Source organism: Oxyura jamaicensis, chromosome 20, assembly GCF_011077185.1.
Source record: "Oxyura jamaicensis isolate SHBP4307 breed ruddy duck chromosome 20, BPBGC_Ojam_1.0, whole genome shotgun sequence".
Classification (NCBI taxonomy): Eukaryota; Metazoa; Chordata; class Aves; order Anseriformes; family Anatidae; genus Oxyura; species Oxyura jamaicensis.
In genome coordinates this window covers 6430494-6454646 of record NC_048912.1, presented here as the reverse complement: position 1 = coordinate 6454646, position 24153 = coordinate 6430494, and the positions used below count along the sequence as shown (strand labels likewise).

Here is a 24153-nt window from a genome sequence, read left to right as displayed (position 1 = left end):
ACAATTTGCATATAGAAATGGAACAGTCAACAGGTTCTCTTGATAGGAGTATTGTCCTTGAATTTTTTGCCTTCTGAAAAATGTCCATGGCGACTCAGACCCAAACTTCTTTCCTGGCTAGTAACATACTCTCTTGTTCTCTTGAATGAACATTGTTTATTTTGAATTCTGAGTGTCATTTCCGATCTGGTTTCTCATGTGTCCTGGAGTTGTGCTATTCAAATAGCACAGCAAAAGCTATTTGCATCGTGTTTTTATCTACTATAATAAACGTTGTTTGTTTTTCCATGGCCAGGTGCTATATCCTGGAGAATGACACCGTTCAGTGTGACACAGATCTGTACAGGTCACTACAAGCTTGGAAGGACCATAAACTTCATATTGACCATGAGGTGAGTGATGTTACCAGTCATACATTTTCAGCGTGTCTTTGGCCTTGTTTCCTGTGGGCTGATAGGATCATGCTGACTATGTTTGTGTCTGTCTGCCTCTGGGTGTCTTTGTTCCTCCCTGGAATGTTTTGAACTTAGTGGCTGATTTCAGAATGGAGATTTCATAGATAACTAAGTTGCTACAAGTTTGTGAAGACAAGATAGTAAGTGGAGGAGAGAACTACAACTTAAAGAACTGAGAAATGGCATAAGCCTTATGAGATGAGAGAGACTTGTAAGTCTCACTTCTGTCCTGTTGTTTTCCTGCTTTAGGATCACTGGGCTGGATTCTTTGTGTATTTTTCATGAAATCTTTGTCCACTGTCTATGCAGCCATGGACTTCTATTAGATTTGTGGTCACTGTTGTCTGATGGTAGTTGCATGGTGACTTCTTTGTTCACACTAGATGACTTATTTTTTTCTGCTGTGTAAAGAATTAAAGTAGAAAGCCTGTAATACCCATCTGGGTGGGCTACGCTGTGCATGAGCTACAGTGAACAAAAGCAGGAGTTTCATTTACTGAAGGTGGTTAAAAATAAACCATGTGGGTGGCACAATTAAATTAACTGCTAACGTACATCCCATGTGGCCAGACGTTGCTAGACTGCCATGTAAAAGGATGGAGACTTACTGCTTTTCTCTTCCAGGATCTCTGAAGAGGGGACTTCAGAGCACTCCCAACCCATCCCCTTCTCAGGTTCCTAACAGGCCAAACCTTTAGGGGCTTCATTTTCCTTTGGTACTCTTTCTGCTTTGCAAATATGCTGAAGAGGAAAAATCACAGTGGAAGTGGAGTGTTTGTCTGTCTAAGGCTGTATGGCACCCTCCCAACCTGCTCCCCCAGGTGCCACAATCTGCTTTCCCATTCAGTGAGCAGACACACTGAGCCCCAAAATGGCCCTCCTGCTTGCAGTTTCCTTTTGGGAAGGTGGCTAATCTGAAAATGCTTGTTAGTGGTGGGAGTTATGAAAGGTTGGTGAGAAAGAAGCATTTGATGGCGATGCATTTGAGACAGTTAGAATAGAATTAAACCATGCTGTAATTTTTTTAACCTGTATGTTTACTTTATTTCAGATTGAAACTTTGCAAAATAAAATAAAAAATCTGAGGGAGGTGAGAGGTCATCTGAAGAAGAAGAGACCTGAGGAGTGTGATTGTAACAAGATAAGGTATTTTTGGTGTACTTCTCAGTAGTTAACTGTAGCTGATTTATGTCTTCACAGGAGAGATCAGAATCTGTTTTAAGTGGTTTCCTACCTGCTATACTCTTGTCTAATGCTTCCTGCAGCTGTCCACCCCTCCTAAAGTACAAGGCCCACCTTCTGCCAGGCAGGAGTTTAATTGCCTCTGTGTCAACTGACATATGTAAAATGCTTTTAAACCAGTAAGTTATGTTCTTGCACTGAAGATGTTGCTATTAGATACTAGAAATTAATATTTTCAGCTGCAGGCTTGACAGTATGGTGCAGTGTTACACAAATCTTTCAATAAGAATAGTGCATAATATATATGGAATAACGGGGTGGTCAGACGAGAGACTTTCTTTCCATTTGGTTTCTTCAAGGCCAGATGAGTTATCACACAGCATATAGTTCCTGCAGTATTAAGCAGCTATGCTAGGTAGAAGCAGCAGGAATTTAACAGTTGGTGCAGAGTAACTGGAATTCTGTAGCCACCACTGACTTAGTGCAACAGTTTTTTTTTTCCCTGATGCATGTGATTTCTGGATTTTAAATGCAATAGGCAATACTAAAATAGTGATTGTGCATTAAGATCTCTGCATAGTTGGTTTCTCGTAGCCATGTATTTGCAAAATGGCTGTGAGATCAGCTCACTGACTGCATGGGGAGAAGGTTCAAGCATATCTGAAACCTTCTAGGGAGCAAGTGAGTTCTTGCTCTGCAAATAAGCGCAGCAGAAAAATCTTACAGAATCAAACGTTAACACAAACAGAATTTGCCCCTGAGAAAGTTGATGGAATGGAATGGAATAGTTCAGTTGCAAGGGATCTACAAAGATCATCAGTCTAACTGCCTGACCACTTCAGGGCTATCCCAAAGATAAGCTTATTATTAAGGGCATTATCCTTAAAGAAACCAGGAGCAGCTGCTCTTTGATCAGAGTGATCACAGAGCAATCACTGAGGCTGCAGTGAGGCAGATGTTACCAGGAGTACAGCAGTCACAGTGGCAGTACAAGAAAAGCTGTACTCAAAAACATAAGGCAGCTTTGCTATCACTGTCAGCTAAAGTAGTTTTCATAAAGGAGCCTCTCTAAGAGGATGTGGATGATACGTCTCTGTCTCATTGCTACAAGGGAGGTACAACATCATCTAGTTTAGTTTACAGACACGAGGTACATAGTCCTTCTGGCCCGTGTTGATTCTGCAATGCAGCTTTAGCAACAGATGATTAAAATAAGCAGAACATCCCTTGCTTAGGTTATGCCAGCCCAATGTACATACAAGCTATGGCATAAAGTACTTAAAATTAAACACGTAATTCTAAATGACAAATCCCCCAAACTTTGTCTTAACAGTTTTGAAAGCAGTGTATTATGTTAACAACCAAGTCTATTTGATCCATACTGTAAAGCTGATGTTACTTTTACAGTTAACATAAAGACCATTACGTTTTTCACATCCGATACAAGAAGCACTTATGTTTGTGCATAGCGTCATTCAGATGAATAATCCCACTGAAATCAATGAAGGGAATAATCTGAGTTACATGTTTGCAGAATTGCATTGAGTGTAGCATTTCAGACCAGTAAATGATATGCGCAGTATCTATGCTAGCGAAAAAAGTTGACTGAATTGAAGGCAGATAGTTCTTTAATAATACTATTTTGTTAATTTGCTATAAGGATTAAATTTACATAAGCTCCCAGTAGCATTTGTAATTTAAAAGATTTGTTTTGTTTCAAAGGGAATTTTAGTCTGACAATTAGAAAAATAGCACTTACTGAACTTAGTTTGTCTTTGCTTATTTGTGTGGTTAGTAAGTATAGTGAACTGTATTAGTCCGGAAAAAGTTGCCATTGCCTGAGCCTATTTTGTCTTTTTTTTTTTTTTTTTTTTTTTTTTTAACTTTGCAACCTACAAAGAAAGGAAACTTCTGCAAAATCTAGTGAGAGCTCCTGAAGACAGTCAAAATAGTAGAGCTACCCAGCTAGAATGTGTATGTCAACTTCCACCCTACATATCTCAGAACACATTAGACACCGCTACTGCTTGGATGGTCCCACCCCGTATCAGTTTTCCTGGAACTACGAGCTAGTAGCAGTAGAGGGGGAAAAAAAAAAACTCTATGAGGTACAAGTGATGCTTAAATTATTTTGTTTGGAAAACAGCAGGAAGGTGGTATGAGCTTGTCATCATATCCTCTGAAAAATTAATGAATAGTTGGTTGAAGAAATCTCATAATTAAATTCTAAATCTGCTGATTTTATCTGCCCCATGTAGGGAACCAGGAGGTAATGACAACAAAAATTGAAAATTGCAATTGGAATCGTCTGTAGATACATAGTGCAATACAGTAGCAGAGCAACAGGTGTCACTGTGTACAAATGATCGAAGGAAAACTAGAGGCACAAGTGCCTGACCCAGTCTAGCAAGGCTGTTTTGTGTTCACCACCTACCCTCAGTGAACAAATTGAAGGGAGAAGTGATACTGGATTAAATGCGCTTTGAATCCAGGGTGAAAATATGGTATGAACAGGTACAATTGTCTCTGTTGTTCATCAACAATTCTTTTTTATTTTCCAGTTACCATTCAAAACACAAAAGCAAACTGAGGCACAAGGGATCTAATCTTCATCCTTTCAAGTAAGTGAAGAAGGCCTGTTCCTTTGAAAGAGAAAATGCAAAGATCCTAATATCTGTTCCAAGTACAGACGTTAAAAACTAAGCAAAAGAAGTAATTTCACTTATCCTGTGCTAAAAAGAATAAACATGCAGACATCTGGAAAAAGAACCAAACCAATAGTAAAAAAATGTTTGTAAATGCACATCAAAGACTTCAGGCAAGCCCATTAAACCCCTTTGGCTCCATTTTTTCCCCAGTACCATGGAATTGCAAAGAGCTCTGGAGATCCAGAGCTATTTGGAAGAAAAGCCATTTATTTTTAAAATAACAATTATTTCTTTCCCTCAAAGCAGCTTATTTTATTAGCTGCTTCATTTTTTTTAGGTGTATTCAAGTATAACAGAGTCTGCATGACCCTAATGTTTCATGTGTGCAGGAAAGCCCTACAGGAGAAAGACAGGCTGTGGCTGCTTAGAGAGCAAAGGAGAAAGAAGAAACTGCGCAAACTGCTTAAGAGAATAAAAAATAACGACACTTGCAGCATGCCTGGTCTGACCTGCTTCACCCATGACAACCAGCACTGGCAAACTGCTCCCCTGTGGACACGTAAGGATACTCTAAACTAACTAACAGATAGCTGGGTGCAGTGTACTGATGGGGATGATTCTAGGTTACCAGAAACTACCAGTATGAGTAGGTAAGTAGCCAAAGCCACACAGTTTTCCTCATACTAAATAATCTGTGTTTCAGTGTTGGCATGATCCTTACAAAAGGCAAAGGAATTAAATTGATAAACAACAACAACACTGCAGATGAAAACCTAGAGATACTGCAGACGGTACACAATACATCCACAGTACATCATATTATTATCTCAGCAGCTGGAATGTTTCCCAACCAGCAAGGGAAAAACACCTAGCTGAGACACTGCTCAAGTTAGACGTTTTGTGGGGGCTAGGTAAGCATAGAATGTTATGCTGGAAATGCATGCTCTGCTTTAGAGCTCAGGAAGGAGAGAGTGACTGCCTATGAATAAAGTAAAAAGTACTAAAATAAGCAGTGCCTACAAACAGCAACATGTATCTTAAGTCTGTACGATGCTTTCCTTTGCAGTGGGTCCTTTCTGTGCTTGTACCAGTGCCAACAACAACACATACTGGTGTTTGAGGACAATCAACGAGACTCACAACTTTCTGTTTTGTGAATTTGCTACTGGATTTCTGGAGTATTTTGATCTCAACACTGATCCATATCAGGTACCTGATCATAGTACAGCTCTAGAAATATATCAGTGTTCTTTACCAATGATGCATTGAAATACTGCTGTATTGGTGCGAGAAGTAGATGCAACGATTAACATAAAATGATTTGGCTTCTCGCCTGCTGGAAGTAAACCACAGATATTCCTTATGTGGAACTTACCTAACGACAGAGGAATAGCTATTCTCTAACAAGAACCTCTCTGTATTGCAGCTAATTAATGCAGTGAACACGCTAGATAGAGAAGTTCTCAATCAACTGCACATCCAGCTGATGGAACTAAGAAGCTGCAAAGGGTATAAACAATGCAATCCAAGAACTAGGAATATGGATCTGGGTAAGTGCTTCTGCTATTATACTCAGAAACTACCCAAAAGAAATGGATCTGTTGTTTACTGACATGAAACTTCCATCAGCCAAAAATGATTTTAGAATTGATTTATACTAGTGCTGTGGCTGATGATTGCATGCTCAAGTTCTTGTATTGTTTGTTCAATTTGTCTTATGTAATGTTTCCAGAAATTCACACTTACATAGTAAGACTCGGATACTTAAATATGCAGCTGCTGAAATGCAGGAAGCAGAGCATCCCTGCCCATGACCGGGGGGTAGGAACTAGGTCATCTTTAAAGTCCCTCTAGCCCAAGCCATTCTATGATTCTGTGACTGAAAGAGATGAGGAAGGAAGAAATCTAATGAAAGAACAAAAAAATACCTAATAGCTGCTTCTGAGTTCATAGGTTCTTGGGGTAAGTCAAGTTGGAAGGGACTTGCAGAGTTCATCTGGTCTAACCTCGTGCTCGCTGTGGGGTCAGCTTTGAGGTCAGACCACATTATGTAGGGCTTTATGCATTTGGATCTTAAAAACCTCCAAGGATGGAGACTGCACAACCCCTCTGGACAACTAGTCTAGCAGTTGTGTTACAGCATTTCACCTGAAGGCATCTGAAGGCATAATTTTTAGGAATAATTATTTTAGAGACAATACAGTCCATGCAGGCTTATTAAACTAGCTTAGAAATAACTTTAACCTCAAAAAAGGAGGCTAGTGCTTAAGCTGATTGGTTTTCCCCTGTGTAGGTGCAAGGTAGTTGTAAACTAATGCAGGTCAAGGAGGGGGGTGCATTGAGGTATGCATTACACTACCAAAAGATGTGCTCTTCTAACTATGTCCTTAAATTCAGAAAAGAATGAAACCCATGGGTCTTTATTCTTTTTCTAGGTTAGACTCACCATTTTGAGTCCTTTAAATTTTCCTGGTCTACTCAATACTATTGTGTGGGGTTTTTTTTAATGTTTAGTCATGATAGCAAACTGAAACGTACAGTTAGTTGTATTTCTCCTTTTAAAATTGCATTTCTTATCTACTCATTGGTACAGTGACGTAAGAAATGTAACGTTAAAAAAAATATATGTATAGCCTTCAGAGCTTGAAGACCCCCACCCCCAAAATACTGTTATCTACCTAAGTACCCCTGAGTCCAAAATATTATTTCAGGTCTTATTTAGCGTATGTACCATCTAGAGCTGTATGCTTTGAATTCAAGTTTTTGGCATTTAGGTATATATACCACTGCAGGACATTTACAGAAAAGTTTCACAATTACCTATCTCAATTTACAACACATTTTACCTAGAATAAGGGATTAAATCTGAAAATAACAGTTCTAGTGAACATCTTAATATTCTGTTAATATTCTTAGATCTTTCTTTAAATTCTGCATTACCCAATACCTTATTCTGTTGGTTAATACAATGGCTAATAACATGTTAATTTTTTTCTCAGGACTTAAAGATGGAAGCTACGAGCAGTACAGGTACATTTTTTAAAATACATAGTTAAATTATTATTCTTAAATACTACCTTTATGCTAAAGAATTAAGAGTGTGGGATTGGGAATGACATGGACAGACACTGCCTACAGTGATGTTTGCAAGGTCTTTCCATCCCAGGTACTGTGAAACACTGGAGCTATTTCTGTTTCACTGTTACAGCATGTGCTAATCTTTGTAGTCAAAATTCAGGCTAAACTCTTCTCCTTCCTCGTCTTTCAGACTGTAGTGCTGGTGGTTTTCTTGGTGATGGTTAACTTTTTTCTCCTTTTGCTGCTTGAAAATTAGGCAGTTTCAGCGTCGAAAGTGGCCAGATGTGAAGAGACCATCATCTTCTAAGTCACTGTGAGTTGGGAGCAGTTCACGAAAAGCACTAGCTTTTACTTACCTTTCTTTTCTTTACTTTTCTGTTTGCATGCAGCACCTTTCTAACATCATCCTCTATTCTCATAAAATGCTAAGGGGCAAGTGCTCTGAATTAAGCAAGCAATATTACACTGCCATCGTTACAGACTAGTCCTGTACCAAAGCTCCTGGTATATGTTTTCTGGGAATGTAGGAACATTAAGGTTAAAGCAATTTAAAACTTGAGCAAAGGTGGTCTCTCAATTAAGAAACCGATTATCATTAACTTCCTGTAAGAATTTGAGATCATTATGTTGGTTTTGTCTAAACTTATATGTGTGGCAGCCTCCTAGCAGCCTCTCACAACATCCAGAAATAACAAGACTGGTTAAGTGTCATTACTTACAGAGGATCATTTACTTCCTTGCTGTTTATCCAAACACCACCTCCCTCATGTTGTGAGCAAAGAAAGCAAGTTAGAACAGAAAGCGTACTTTGTACAAAGAAAGATCTGTACATTTTGAGTTATTCTGACATTATACTAAAATACAATATTGTTTGTTGCTTATTTTACTGCCCTTTGAAACTTGAAGATATTATTCAGCGTAGTACTGTTAGTTCTCAACTTGCCAGACCCCAAAGGTGAGATACAAATTTAAAGACAAGAGTTACCTTTGACATGCCAGTTACTCTCTGTCTCTGAACCTCCCTTGAAAAGAAGGTTGAGACTTCAACTCGTAAGGTGCTCTCCAGCTGTGTGTGCAGTAAGAACTATGCACCAGTACCTTCATCAATAGGCACAGTCTGACCTTCTCAACTCCTCCAAGAGCATTTTTGTCACGTAACAGTAACACTTTGTATATCTAGTTGAAGAGAGCCAAGATTGGATTCAGAACCAAATGAAGCTAGAACTTATGAGAGATACAGGTTGAAGTTTCAGGTTGTGATATACCTGCTGTATTTTTATAGGTGGTCCACAATGTTTCAGTTGTTTTATTCCTGCATGGAACTATTGAAAATATATTCCAACTACTTCCTAACTAGAATGTTATTCACTAAATCGTGTTTGTTTTATTTTAAAGAGGCCAACTGTGGGAAGGATGGGAGGGCTAACCTCCCCACCTGCTGGACCTCAGTGAGGATATAAACTGGCCAGAACTTGAATTCATGTACAGACTATGTGAAAATGTGTATGATTTCAGAAAGAATTATGTTAGCCTGGAGGACTGGATGAACTTTGAGGCCAAAATAGATCAGAGTGTTTGCACTGGTGAGTGAATTAAGTAGATAAAGTGAAATTATGGAACTCCTGTCAGGAATACAGGTCTCTTTGAAATCCACTATTGTACCTGCTTTTTGCTTTGGATTATACCTCACCTGCTTCACAAAGCATTTTATGTCAAGAAGACACCACTAACACTGTTCCAGGAATTGACAGAAGAGGAAATACAGCTGCATCCCAAAGAGGATTGCCATCCCCGTGGGCAAAGTGTACACAAAGACAGTGGAAGTAAATCTACAACATTTTTCAGTTCAGCTATACCTTTGGATGGCACAAGGGAAAATTTCAAAGCCAAGTATTTCTAAAGCAAGATACAGAAAACATGGATGCTTTTGCTTCCAACTGGGGTAAAGGTAATGGTGGAAAAGAACTTTTAAGAGATTCAGGAATTCAAGTGAGCAGCACTGAATATTCTCAACAGAATGGTATTTCTCAAATTTCCTCTGAGGGTATGTTTTAGTTCCATGTCTACTTGTCTGTCCTATTGACAACTCTAGGAAAATTAGAGAAATCTTAACTAACAGATGTCAGACTTTTGGAGGGGTTGTGTAAATATTGATCAATATACTGTTTAAAAATAAATTCTTTCAGGTTGTGAAGAATTTTGTTAATAAAAGTGTGGAATGCCCACATACCATTTCTCAAAATGTTACTTAATGTTGCATAGCACATTTCAGAATTCATCCATTTTTTAAAGTACTGAAAAAATTCAGTAAATGTACATCTTACATTTTAATGAAATCAGATTTGTATTATTTTTTTTGTGGGTAATATTATAATGTATGTTTAAAACCAAAACAATTCATTTGAGAAAGCAACATTGGCTTAGTAGTGCAACTCTTACTTATTTTTAAAAGGCTGCTCTGAGAAGTTCAATAATCACAACCAATAAACAAAGATCTAGTTGTAGACAGTCTACAGAAAAGTAGATGATCTGAATGAGGGTCACTGTTTAAAAGCTTTTAAAGGAAAGAAAACATGACTTAACTAAGGAAGCACAGTGTAGAGTCTATTTGAGTATCTTCATAAAGATGTTATTAAATACATTGTAGTACAGTCACTAGCAGTGATAATTTATCACTTTTTCCATGTTAACCTGCTACCTGTTTTAAAGCTGCATGTGAGAGGAAGCTCGTGATAGACTCAACCAACTGTGGCCTTGACTCTTAACAACAAGAGGTACATTTTTTGCAAAATACAAACTTAACTTGCACTTCACAATAGAAAAACATTTTTGCTGCTTTCCTGGGGAAAGTATTCGCTGTCTACCTTTACCCACGTCAGTATGCAGAAAGAATACTTACTAGGTTAGATGAAAAAAGTTTCCACTTACCTTTTTTTTTGCATTCAGCCTATAAGCTTTGAACAGAGGATGAGACTATCAGACTCCTGCATGGCCAGTATTATTGCTCCAGTTGCATATCAGATAGAAGCTTGAAAAGTTAACCATTTCCCTTTATGCACATACAAAATAAGGAGCTGTAAGATTTGCACATTGTTTAAGTAGCAGCTGTTACTTTCTAAAGGCAATTTTTTGCTGAGTTAGGGGGAAAGCTGCCACTTCTCCTCCTTTCAGCTCTGCTAAAGAATGCTATTTAAGTTGAATAAGACAAAAATTCCAGTCAGTATTGATGCAGCTTTGCTAAACTGGTCTCACAGGCAGAAGGTCTAAGGCATTACTCCCTTGGCTTTTACAGCCAGCTGGAAAATAAAATAATTTGCTATACATAGCTTTCCACAGTAACAGCTGTAGCAATTGTGTAATAGTAGTGGATTTCCTCTGACCTTACCAGGATGTAGCTAGCAGCCTCGAAGTATTAGAAGGCTAATACACTATGTCACCAAGTTCTGATTTTAAATAGAAACCTTTATTTACATTATTATTAACATCCAAACACAAAAATCAGAAGAGCAGTAATACCTTACAACCAACTCTTTTATAAATCAGTCCCCAAGGTTTTTCTGTTTTTCAACATAAAGATACAGATATTTCAAGCAATACTTAATGTAAACTAAACTGAAATGCAATTCTCAATACTGTATGCCTTCTCCTGAGAATTTTTTTTAAATATTGCTCTCAGAGTTACATGGTTTCATACTTGCTGTATCATTCAGTCACCTGGTAGTCTGCACATAAATTCAGAAATAAAACGTGTGCTAATTGGTACAACATTCAAATAGTTTTTGTCTTATAACTGAAAAATGTCCTGATTTCCTAAATTTAAAAGCAGAATGTTAGATCAAGATTGGATAAAGGTACTACATACGAATTTTATAAAAACGTTGTTTCTGTGATCAAAGAATAACAAAGTAGCAAAACTATGCTCGTTATGCAGCAGTGACCAGAGGAGGTTGTACTAGCTTACTGTTCTCTTACAGTTGAAAAATTTTATACAGGTTTTGTTGGTTTTTGTTTTGTTTTTTAATCTGCTGCTGCAGAACCAAATCAGAATTGGTGGAGACATTAAATGCTAACAGCTTTCAAGGTAAGTTTTATTTACTGCAGTCCATAAGCCTTTCAAACTAGACATAATATTTAGGATCAGCGTTGCCAAGAAAGATGTCATCAATGCAATTTAAAAATGTGCTCTCCCCCCCCTTAAACAAGTTTAAACTAAAAATCTTTGGATTCAGCAAAAAAGTAGGTACTAGAAAGCTCCAACATTCTAAATACAGATGAGAAAACGATGATCCTTTACAACACCAGTCAGGTAGGTACCAGCTATACATACATGTATAAACAGAATCACTCGTTTTAAAAAAAGTTAAGAGGGCACAATGTATAAAGTTGTATATAGTCTAAGAGCTCACCTAATGAAAGCAATCAGGGTTTGTAGTTTCCATCAATATAATGAATAACTACAAAATATAAAGATTGTTCTACTCTCATTCATATAAAAAGCAAGGGATTGTTGCCTTTCAACTTCAGTAGGCAGCACTTAACAAACAGGTATGTTCTAAGAAATTAGAAAGAAGATAAAAGTTCCTTAGCCTTTTAAAAGTTTTTCATTAAAAACAAAACAAAACATGTATTGGATCGAAAGTTTCAAATAAATACTAACACCTAACCTATATTCTCAGTACTAATTGCAAAGATAGGGTTGCGTAAGGTAGACTGAATCTACATTCCCGTTGGAACACAACTGGCTGTATGCTAAGGATTAACTTCTTGAGAAATTTTCTAGTGAAAGTTATTCCTATTCAAATGGAAGATCACTGCATATTCTGAAAAATAAAACCACCTCATGCTTACAGTACCAAGAAGAAGCAATCAAGAACACTTTTTTTTTTCTTTTTTTTTTTTTTTTTTTTTTTTTTTTTTTTTTTTTTACTCACTTGGGAGAAGTCAGTTTTCCATTACACAGTGAACAACAGACCAAAAGCACCACACATCTTAAACGTTTCTGGGTCGTCCCTTATGGAAGATTAGGGGTTTGACTCGCTGTAACTGCCTGAAACTGGAAAAACTGCAAGAGGATCTTCATTTCAAGGAACCAAGATAGAGAAAAAAATAAACCTTATCAGCAAATAATATGAATAAATTTGTAACCAAACAAACTTAAATACTGATATGAGAGAAACCTGCTTAGAAAATACATTCATTACTATTAGAACAATCCAATGAAGTGCAGACATTTGGTTAAGTGTGGCTTAATATCCTTAAAGATTTCTGGATGTTATGTAACAACAAATATTTTGCAACAGACAAACTTCTTTCGAAGAACATTTAGAGTTTGTTAAAATCGACCAAAAAAGACACAATCCATATTCATCAACTGAAAAGGAGAGAGATTATAGAAAGACATGATCGTCATGACAAGTCATAACATCTTACAATGCAGAGCCTTTTTGTCAAATTGCCTTATGCAAAAATAAATGTAACAAAGTGCTCACAGGTGGAGAAAGCATTTAACAACTCGTCTTTTATAAAAAGCTATATGTTAAAGATGTAAAAATAAATGAAGTGTCAAAGACCAAAGAAGAGAAAGGTGTGGGCTGAGGTCACCCAGGTTCAAAGTCATTACGTTTAATTAAAAAAAAAAGTATTCTATTTAGACCTCAACTACGCTGAGTTTACAGAAATCAATTTTGTTAAATATTTAGCTTCACAAACTCTGCAAAAATGAGTTAGTGACCTACAAAAGTCATATATATAATACATTATCTTAAAGAACATATTTACAAAATTTATTCACAAAAAGACTGCAAAATTCTGATTCAGACTGCAGTGCCTTGCCTTGAGTTTTCTGAAGTATTTTCAAAATGATGAAAGATTATTGCTCTAATTTCCATACACAGAAAACATTACATTACGCAGTCTTTTCAAATAATTCTTAAGAGATTGTGTTTGAGAAGGAACATGAGCACACCCTACCTTCATATTAAGTCCTTTTCTAAGATATTGCATTAATCCATTATATAGTCTTATATAAAGTGCACTCAGCTGCACATCAATATGTAAATATTAGTCACAATTGTGTTTAAATAATTTAAATTTATTATCCTCTCTTTTTACCCCTTGGCATCAATGGACAGGATTTTGGAATAGTATGTGCCAATTCATTTTGCACTGCTCCTTTGCTTGGGAAATCCTGACTCCTGGGGGTAAGAGATTAAAAGCAGCATTTATATTCAGGAATTAATATAAAAGAGTCAAGGCTAGGAACTACATTCTCTGTCAGATATTCTTACTAGAGAAATCAGGAAATTCTTATCACTGTGACTTCTCCAGGCACTTTCATCTGCCTGTAGTTAAAGGGCTTTGGATAGCTACAGTAAACAGACAAGGTATTCCAGGGGTCTACCCATCCTATTTACTAAAATGCCTTTGCCAAATTCACATTTCTAGAGGCAGAGCGCCAAAAATATTTATGACCTTTTTTGTACACCACAATATACAGTAATACGGACTGCTTCTACTAACGTTTTTTTTCTTTTTTTTTTTTTTCTCTGAATGAAGTAACTTAGGACATCATGGTGATTAGCAGGAAAAATCCCTTATTTCCATAAGGCCAGTACTAGTTGCCATGAAGAATGCGTAACTTTCCTTTATAATACTAGTGCATCGTTAATACAGCGCATTCTTGTTTGGAGATCAGGTTTAGGTGTCAGCAGTATTTCTGTTAAAGAAAAGAAGAAAGCATCATCAGCAAAAATAAAAAATACCTCTGCTGGAAAAACTGGTCAACGTTTTGCATTTTGAAGAGGAAAGTACTGACAGTCAATTTCTAAGCTGAACAGATTTTAGAGCTCCATTTTGAAGATAAATTTGTAGAAAAGAAATGCTGCCCCAGAATTCCCTAAACACATTATTTGGTATCTTCACTGCATGATGTGGTTTTGGAAAATATGACATTTCACTTCCTTTTTCCCTCTTTATAAAAGGTACTGGTTTTTATCAAAGTCCTCTAATACCTTACTTGTCTTGCAGAAGTCCTCAGATTATTTTGGCTACTACTTAAGTACCTTAAAGAAAACTGCATGAAGTACTGGCAACTTGAATTAATGTAGCTCATCTCAATATTATATTGCCTATCCCTTGGCATTTTATGGAAAGCTTACAGCACAAGTATATTTAGTATTTTGGCCTTCTTTGTCATACCCGTTATTAGCTCACTTTTCTCTTAAATAAGAGGCCTAAATATTCCTTAGTGTCTTGCTATGCATACACAAATATTGTGAGGTGTTACAAGGGTAAGTATCACCATTAGCTTCTGCCAGAAAATACTGCAATACCAGGATTCTTGGTCTGACTCATCTGCTGAAGGTATTTTTCACAGTCCCTGAGTTTTCCTTTCTGGGTTTTCTCCAAGCTCCCTTTGTGAAGTCCTTTGTGCAGTTTAAACCTCGATTCTATTTTATATGATACTTCTAAGTCAACAACTAATCACAGCTGCTTGGATTCATCATGGATTTGATTTAAATATCACCAAAGATAGTATGTATCTTGTGTCATACAAGTTGTATGTCCACAGATGTAAAGACAAAGAGGCTAACAGAGAACAGGATTGTGCCAGAAGGAATGTCTTGAAGCAAATCATACTTGGTTGGAAAAGAGCCAATCCATCATCACTCATTATGGACAACTTACCTGGTCTGGACCCATAGGCATCCCTGACATAGGCATAGTATTAATGTTCATCTGTCCAATATGGCCACTGCTGCCGTTCATGTGCATCATACTGTATGTTGCAGGATTACCTTGATGGCTGAACTGTTGCTGTGGAAAAGAACTGAAGCACAAAAGCAAGAATAAAATGATGTTCCAGGAAGTTTACTCACTGTTATATTGCCTTCCCTGTACCAGCTGTCAACATGTGAAAGAATTACGTTATCAACAGAAGCCTAAAACTATTTCTACATTTATTTGTTTCTGCATATTGTCTGTTTAACATAGAAATAAAAGTTTCCCTCCCCAAAGGAATTCTGAATTTTTAAATCCATGCAGAAGTATGTATACACATTTCCTGTTGTAACCTTTTTAGACACACTGTGATACTATTCTGAACCTTTGTATTTCCCCCAAGTTATGTTTTCAATATTTGAAGAGGGAATCTTGTCTCCAGTTGGAAAGACTGCAGGGGTCCAATATGAATAAATGGAACTAGGCATAATATAGGTTCAATCAGTCTAGTTCCTAAACCAGAGCAGGATCAATGGCAATACAGACATTGGAAATATAATTATCTTTCCCTCTTCTATATCCTTTTCCTATTAAAAGCTATTTAATGTAGTTTCTATTTTAGGGCAAAATGAAAGACAATTTAAGAGCTATAGGTTATAGCTGTAAATTTACCTGCTCCTGGTCATGCTTCCTGAGGGCCAGCCCTTCATCTCAGGAGACTGGTACATTGCTGCCGCCTGAGGATGCTGCATCATAGGATTCTGAGAGGGTCCCATTCTTGACGACATCATTGGATTGGGAGGGCTTGATACTCTACTAAAGGCAGGATCAGGTTGTTGGGTTATTCCTGACAGGACAAAGAACAGTACACTCAGTTATCATCACCTAGGACTCAGTGTATCTTCTTGCAAGGATAGGGAGGGAAAAATATTATTTATTGGAGCATTTCCAATATTATAGGAGCATTTCCAGTTTTCAGAATGATCAGCATTTAGTCAATTTGGTTAACAATAAATAAAAAAGGAAAAGAACACCAGACAGACATTCAAAACACAACAAAAAAACCACCATGTTAGTATTAGTACCATAATTAGGTGGATAGGAGAATTGCTGCGGAGGAACTTGAGCCATTGGAGGGCCTGTCAGACCACTGTCCATGCTTCCTGAGGCAGTCACGTTTGGCGGTGGACTGAAGGCCTGAGGTTGCTGTTGCTGCTGCATCATCATTGCCATCCTCTGTTGTCTAAAATGATGACTTATTAGCTCCCTGTTACGCTGAGCCACCATTTGAGCATTAAGAAAACCTTGTTGCTATCCCCCAAAGAAAAGAAAAATCGTATTAGAAATTTTTTTTACAAATAAAGTTGTCAGACTCAATCAGTCTACACTCTAAGACCCAGTATATCACTCACCAGAATAGAAAGAAATTTTATTTTTAAGAAAAGCCAGAGCTATTACAAAAAATATCCGAATATCAAGCAAAGGTTTTCATTGAGTTGTTACTAGTACAAAAGAGGTGATAGAGTAGACTATTACTTCCTACATGGAAAAGACAGTGCACACTGTACTGATAGCATGAACCCAATGAACAAACCCCTCTGAAGTCTCAAGAATAAAAGAGGTTAAAAAACCAACTTTTTTTTTTAATTGTACAGTGGAAATAAAAAAAAATGCTGTGGCACCATGAAAAAAGGTTCAAATTCTAAACAAACCTGTAAAAGATGTGTCTGTCTAAAAATGACTGTTTCAGAAATCATTAGTGTAATAATTACTTACCTGTGATGTCACCTGTGGCTGCATAACTGGTCTCATCACTGAGGTATTACCACTGCCTGGATTTTCCATTTTCATTTCAAGGGCTTGACGGGTTTGATTCATGAACTTAGAAAAAGACATTTCAGCACTGTTAGCTTGCAAATACCAGTATCTGAACAAAATTAAGGCAACTCCTTAAAAAAAAAAATCTTTACACACCACTTGAATCTCTAAAACACAGTGGTTAATTTTTCCTTGTTTGACATACCTGAAGTACCAAACTATTTGTTATCAAGCTCAGACAGACACATAAAAAGAAAAAAAAAAAAAAACCTTCAAATAGTGCAGTACCAATTGGCTTTATTTTTCCCTTTGAAATAGCACTTTTTAAGAATAAGTATGTAAGAGTATCTCGCTGTTCCAAATCATGTTTGGGGCCGAAGAGCTTTGTTTAAAATAGTGAACTTTTTTCTCCTTCCTTTCTATCACAACATCCCAAAACCGTATAGCTTGAACTAGTATCGTAGAGCAGCCAAGACACAGCATTTCCTAAGGATTTAGTGTTGCCATTCCAGGTCACACAGCACTATCTCAGTTTTCTGAGTTTTATTTGTACATTTTCTATTACCCAGAACTTCACCATGTCCAAGTGTATTTCTGAAAGGCCACAGCCCAGGAAGAATTTTCCATACTAAAATCATATTCAATGCTGTTCTCCTATATTTGGTATCAGGACTTCATTCTCACATTCAACACTGAAATCATGCAGCATTTTTTTTAAGCAGTGCTTTCAAGCCAGTGTTAAGATCTATGTGGCTTTATCTACTCTCAACTTCTATCCTAAGAAAAAACCTACGGCAACAGCAAAACATAAGGGAAAGCAAAACAGTATTTCAATAAGCCCAAATGCAGGGAGAAAAAATAATAATAATAAAAATAATATTTCGTTTTCAGCAAAAATGTAACTGCTTATTTAGTGGTTAAAAATGATAATCTTAACATGGATAATGAGATCATCCAGAGCTATGTTGTACAGGATTACCATTTTAACTAAAAAGCACTGTCAAAGTTCCGTCATTTCAATCATCTGCTATAATGTCAATTTCCATATTCCTGAAGTAATAAGCAGTTCAGTGCACACCTCGTTCTGAAACAAGACAGAAGAGTAAGAGCGGGAGCGAAAGGTTACCTGCTGCCCCTGAAGCCTCTGCTGGAGTTGCATGCGGAGCTGCTTTGGTGTATTGGTCCGAGGTCTCATCACATTTGCTCTAGGATGCATACTTTGAAGTGGAAAATTGCTTTGTTGGCTCATCTGATTCATCACTGAATTAAAGGATGGCTGTTGTCCCTGAATGTTGCTAAAACCTCCTGGCAGGGCTGCCCCTTGTCCTTGATAGGGCTGACCATATAATGAAGGCTTCTGGTCAATCATCACTGCAGATTCCTGACCTTGAAATGAATCTTGCTTGGCTTCCAAAGCTTGCCCCTTCAAGAGATGTAGAACACATACTGCTAGTGAGACCAATAGTTTCTTGAGTAGAAGATAGCATAGGCAAGATTACTACTAGTTTTGTCTCTACACAAGTGAAATAGCAAAAAGTGATTGTTAATAATTTATTTTAAAATAAGTTCTGCTGCACACTGCTCACATAAGCAGATCAATATCAATATTCAAACCCTTCTGCACTTTTAAACTGCAGTTTGTACAAATGATGGTGTGATTTTGTGTTTTCCAGTAAATTCCAAAGATTTTAACAGAATTTCTTTTTCCTATTTGTTAGCCATGTAAATTCAGGCAGGCTGGAGTTAGAAGAGGTGAAAGTGTCCTACTCACTCATCAGTTTAATCAATACTGAAGTTCTCCAATGATAACCATTACTCTAAACAAATGCTTCCAAAGAGATTTAGGAAAATGGCATCAAGGAAGTGAGAAGAGAGACGTGAGTGAGGAGGCTCTTCTCACTTTCTTTTCACATACCAAAATAATAAAGGCTATTGGAAAAAAAAATGGCCAGAATTTCTTCCGTCTTACTTGGTTTACAAGATCAGGAATTCCTAGCGCTCTGTCAATTTCTTCCAGGCTCGTGACATCTGTATTACTCAGCAATGTGTGCAGCTGATCCAAAAGCGCTCTTTCTTCATTCTGTCCTTCCACATTTGGTGCTGCACATAAGAGGTCATCCAAAGAGTTTCTCACTAGTTGTCTATAAATATAAAAAAAATGCAACCATTATGGACTATAGAGACACGTACTTAGTTTTTATATTATATATTGACCTGGTGATGATGAAGTACTATAATCACCCAGAAGACTGAAGTAAGACTTAAAAACTTAATGTCCAAATTTAGGTCTAGAAACACCCAGTCAACTATAATCTATCCTTCAATATTTGTAAATTCTGTTTTCTCCTGGCACATGAATATCAGCTTTTGAATGTGCCAGAGAGACATAATTTAAGATTGTCCCACTTCTTTTCTCTGTGCCTCCCAACTGAGGGACTGATTGATTTTGTTAGCAATACCTTTTGTGGGGCTGGGTTAAAGAGGTCCAGCGTCATATGATGACAAAATATCAGCAGAATAGGAAATTAATTCTGATCTGTTGTCCCCACCGCATATGCTACTTCGATTTTTTTTCCAGGTCTTAAATTCATCTGACAAAGAGTGAACAGCTGTATTCCAACGCTTTTTTAAACTTTCCTTAATTCTACCTGTTTTGTGAACCCCGCGATGCTTGCTCCATGGACAGCATGTTGTCAGGCCACGATCCTGGCTGGTTAGATGGTGCTGGCTGTCCGTAGGGATTCCCCCCCAAACCCATGTTAATCTCGTTCGACCCTGTGAGGTAGAACACTTGTTTTTAAAACAAAAGGTGTCATCTTGCTCTTCAGTGTTCACACAAAGTGTTGTGGAAGATCACATAAATTATGAAGTAGCTTCAAGAACTACTAATTAGCATGTTTCAAGGTGCATGCATACATAAATTCATCCTCAGGCTTATTTCAAAAATATATGACCACAGATTTAAATATGAATATGCGTACTTAAATGAGTATCTGAATTTGCAGTGTGGTTTCATAGGAAATTTGGACAAGCCATGTGACAAGAGTTTTGAAAATTTTTGCAAAAAGCTTTTAAAAACCCTGATCACTGAGAATTTCACAGTACTACTACTACTAATAATAATATTTATGTCAAAGATTATTAAACAAATTAGGTACCAAGTAACGTGAATTAAATTGATCGGAATACTAGCATCTTCACATATAATCATAAATGGCATCCAGTTCCTAGAATTTAGCAGGGAAGTACTGCACTAAGGAAACAGAAATAATATATAAATTATCCAGAAAAGATCTGGAGACTCAGCATGAACAACCTATACATAAAACACAGATCAGCAGAAAAAGAAAAAAAAAAAAAGAAAAAAAAAGGAAAAAAAAAAACAGTAAGAGCAGTAAGAGCAACAAGTCATCAAATGACCCAGTCAGGGTAGATAAGTCTTAACCTCAAAAAGTCAACAAAAAGTCAAGTCTTCAGATGAAAAGCTAGCATTGTATGAAAACTGAAAACATTTTGATGATGCTTGCAAAGAAACTAATGAGGTAGTGCTAAGTATGACAATAAAAAAATAAAGAACTTACTCATGTGAATCATTTGCTGTTGTAGCATTGGTCTTGTACCAGGTATGCTATTGGAACGAACGGGCAGCCCAGGCATAGAGCCGCCTGCTGTGGGTCTAGGCAGTGATGCACTAAACTCAGGTCCTGGTCTCATCACTGAAGTAGAACTTGTAGGTTCCAACCTGTTAACCTTTGAGTTTGGCAAACCCCAGTCTCCGGACTGGTGTTGATTCATAGCTACATTTCTGTTGGGAGCACTCGCTATAAAGAAAGCACAAAATGCAGTTTGTTTGTTTTTCTAGAATGCAATACGTATTTTTGTTTTAAAAGTAACTTCATGTAGATTTCTTTGTTGGTGGTTTTCATTTATTTTTACACCAACAAGGACACTCGCCAATGACAGAGCAATTCACTGAACACTTAAAAGCAACTAAAGATTACCATGCTAAGTTTTAAATCATCAGTTATATTCATTAAATACATAAGTTTCCAATGTTTGACTGCCATTGTGACTTGTTCTTGCTTCTATATATCAATAACACATTAAATTCAAAATTTTTAATAGTCAAAAATAATTTCACTACTATACAAAAGCAAAGTCCTGATAATAGCACATAGATAATAAACAGCTATGTTCTTAAAACTTCAACTAGAGATAATAATTAAGAAGTATTTCTATGCTGATTATAAAACTAATATTCTTTAATGTTTCTTCTACCAAAGCTCATACTAAAATCTTGCAACATTTTTTGCATTAAAGCTTTTTCTTTTACAATGAGAACTATTTGTACACAATCAACAAACCTAGATTTGCTCCAAAATTTTCCTGGTTTTCAATCATTCTTGGACTTCCACCCATCAAGTTTTGCTTTTGTAACATGGAGAATGCATTGACATTCCTCACTGGAGCACTCGAACCCACAGGGCTGTCTAAAGACATGGCTCTGTTGAAAGGTGGACGGGTAGGCTGCACAGACTGGGGACTCCTCATACCTGTTGAAGAATTAAAAGAATCTTGCAATTGTATATTTTAAATAGAAAGTACTATTAATGACTTGTAAAATTTTAACCTATTTACAGGCATGTATATTTGACCTTAAACAAGCCAATAGCTAGCTACTCTGCTTATGTTCTCACTGCCCATGCCACGTTTTGAAAGCATAGTTCAGACCTTTCACAGGCAAAGCCAAATGCAACTCCATCTGACATTAGACATAAGAAGGTATGTTTTAATTTAGATTCTATAATGAACCCTGTTTTTAGCATTTTGAAATACTCTAGTATTTCAGACAGTTTAATATATAGGAGTAGACTACCCATCCTTTGGATAACTCTGACATGGAGACAGGAGCAAGTCAAATGGATCTCTGTTTGAATCAAGTGGAGTCCAGAAGCAGTATGTTTTTGAGCACTTTGCATTATGTGGATTTATTAGTGAGATCGCTGTGTTCTACAGCCAATGCTGTCAGTGACCTTACATGTTCTTGTACTTGATTTCACGTTTTTCATTATCTATGATTCACCTCCTTAGGTTACCTCAGCAAACTATGACCCCATATAATCAAGAGATGACCAACATTATAAAAGGACATGACAATTGTAATGATTAATGATGCTGGTCTATTAGCAAGGTTATCTTTCCTACTCAGATTCCTGTTAAGAAAGGTCATTCCTTTCAACGTCAAGGAGGAATATTGATTCGAATTTGCAGGCCATGAGATGTTTTCCATAGAGTAAGTGGGAAATCAAAGACTTGCCATCAATCCCATGTTATTCCCTAGTTATCTACAAGGAACAAAATTCCTCAATTTCAACTTACAACTGACAAAACATTTTTCCTGATGTTTTGCCTCTGAGAAATCTGTTAGACAATCCCAGAAGAAACTATTAAATGAGGAACTGACGTTAACTTTACTCACTCTATATATAGTATAATGCTGCCATTTTGCATTGCATTTATCTGTGAAGATACAGCAGATCAAAATGTGTTCTCTAAGGATTTTAGGATGCATTATGTTTATATCAAGTAAGAAGGAAAGCCTAATTTTAAAACCAAAGTGATATTAAATGAAATTCCTTACTCATTGAGGCATTTCCTTGAAATAATGCTTGCTTTGTTCCAAAACTATTCCCATTTGTAGACATAGCGTTATTATAAAACTCCGAACTAGTCAGATCACCTAAAATTGCATCCAAATTATCCAAGTCTCCACTCATCTGAAAAAGAAGCAGTAAAATAACCAAGGTTATTTACTATCATACAACTATTATTCAGCTTTTATTTAGCTCCTCACTAATCTTAAACAATATTACTGAGATAAATGTTTTAGTTCATGGGCAGTACCTTAGGCTTTCGCCCAGTTTCCAAAGAACTTCCAATATCAATTAGCTGTGGTTTTTAGAGTATTTTGCTCTGTTAATTTTGAGAGTAAGGTGAAACTGGAGGTACACATAAATAACAAGAAACTCATTTTCGAATATAAAATTGCAGTCCTCTCAAATTACAGACATAAAAATACTAACAGCAGCCAACAATATCAAGAACGTTTACCCTTCAGTGATAAATGATACATTTTGCCATACATAAATAACCAAATTTGATCATTGCTAAACACAACACCAGACAAAAAGTACCCACATATTTTTCTAGTCAATTGGAGCCCTAATCTTTTCTGTGTATTTGTCATTAAATCAGATATGCTTTTACCAGGAAAAAAAAAAAATCATAGATAATGGTTTGGGATCTTCACACAATAAGCTCGTCTGAACATGTTTATAAGATCTCAGGAGCAAGTACTGAAACTATGCTTGGGTACTATTACACATTTGCTAGGAGCTATAAGTACACTGCTAGTAACTGTGTATTGTTCTATAAGAGGTACACAGAAGTGTTACAGTGTTTCACTTAGAGTCAGCCATTCCCAAATATAAGAACTGTATAGGCATTTTTATTTAGAGTTGTTACTGATTTGGGAACTACAAATTCTAAGATACCAACATGTTTTCACTAAACTGTGCCATAATGACTGGTATTATTTGCTTTAAAGCAGTCCCAAAGGTGACTTAGGATCTAAATGCAAAATAAATACTATCTGTACTTCATAATTTTATGAATAGCTGTCTCCAACAAGTGTACCACTGCTTTCAGTAGAATTATTCCACAGAGATGTAGTTTGCTTTATCGTGACATTTCTTGGAATTTCATCTCTTGAAATTGAAGCAAACAGACATATATAAATATATATTTGAAAACTGTATGAGTATATATGTATATGTATTCCTATATATATGTATTTGAGACAACTTTTCCCTCATTTAAGGGAAAAAAGACCACAAGAACCAATTAACTAAACCCAGTCAATATCTATTTTAAGCATTACACATTTTTGTGTATTGTTCATATTTTCAAAATGACATTACATAATGTCTGCTAGTTTTACCTTTCGCTATTGCATTGCCAGCTAATTATAAAGGCATTTAACAGCTGTTTCCTAATAAGCCACAAAAATAAACATGTGCAATGTGAAATTGCAGATGCTAAAGACTTAATTTTAGGTAACAATTTGTAAATATATGCTACTTTAATCAAACAATAACTTAAGGTCTGCACTACACCAGGACTTCAGTACAGCTACAGCATTTGGTTAAATACATATCCCATACTTCTATTTGTTTGAGCGTTGGCAGTTACAA

General features: G+C 36.6%; 2 protein-coding genes across 11 annotated transcripts in view; one reads left to right on the top strand and one right to left on the bottom strand.

Moving 5' to 3' along the window:
• Window positions 1-11130, top strand: part of SULF2 (sulfatase 2) — a 155502-nt gene extending 144372 nt beyond the window's left edge. For all 7 annotated transcript variants that reach the window (XM_035344201.1, XM_035344195.1, XM_035344199.1 and 4 more), the window contains 9 exons: window positions 296-392; window positions 1507-1601; window positions 4199-4258; window positions 4675-4844; window positions 5352-5494; window positions 5712-5835; window positions 7285-7315; window positions 7620-7676; window positions 8759-11130. In XM_035344201.1, coding sequence (XP_035200092.1) covers window positions 296-392; window positions 1507-1601; window positions 4199-4258; window positions 4675-4844; window positions 5352-5494; window positions 5712-5835; window positions 7285-7315; window positions 7620-7676; window positions 8759-8789 — 808 coding nt within the window. In that variant the 3' untranslated portion in view covers window positions 8790-11130. The remainder of the gene's footprint in view (window positions 1-295; window positions 393-1506; window positions 1602-4198; window positions 4259-4674; window positions 4845-5351; window positions 5495-5711; window positions 5836-7284; window positions 7316-7619; window positions 7677-8758) is intronic.
• A 2762-nt stretch (window positions 11131-13892) lies between these two features.
• Window positions 13893-24153, bottom strand: part of NCOA3 (nuclear receptor coactivator 3) — a 79392-nt gene continuing 69131 nt past the window's right edge. For 3 of the 4 annotated variants that reach the window (XM_035344180.1, XM_035344179.1, XM_035344182.1), the window contains 10 exons: window positions 22542-22677; window positions 21265-21453; window positions 20482-20721; window positions 19549-19675; window positions 18870-19041; window positions 18027-18323; window positions 16859-16963; window positions 16168-16393; window positions 15755-15929; window positions 13893-15191 (listed from right to left, as the gene is read on the bottom strand). In XM_035344180.1, coding sequence (XP_035200071.1) covers window positions 15035-15191; window positions 15755-15929; window positions 16168-16393; window positions 16859-16963; window positions 18027-18323; window positions 18870-19041; window positions 19549-19675; window positions 20482-20721; window positions 21265-21453; window positions 22542-22677 — 1824 coding nt within the window. In that variant the 3' untranslated portion in view covers window positions 13893-15034. The remainder of the gene's footprint in view (window positions 15192-15754; window positions 15930-16167; window positions 16394-16858; window positions 16964-18026; window positions 18324-18869; window positions 19042-19548; window positions 19676-20481; window positions 20722-21264; window positions 21454-22541; window positions 22678-24153) is intronic. The other variant, XM_035344183.1, reaches the window with a different exon arrangement.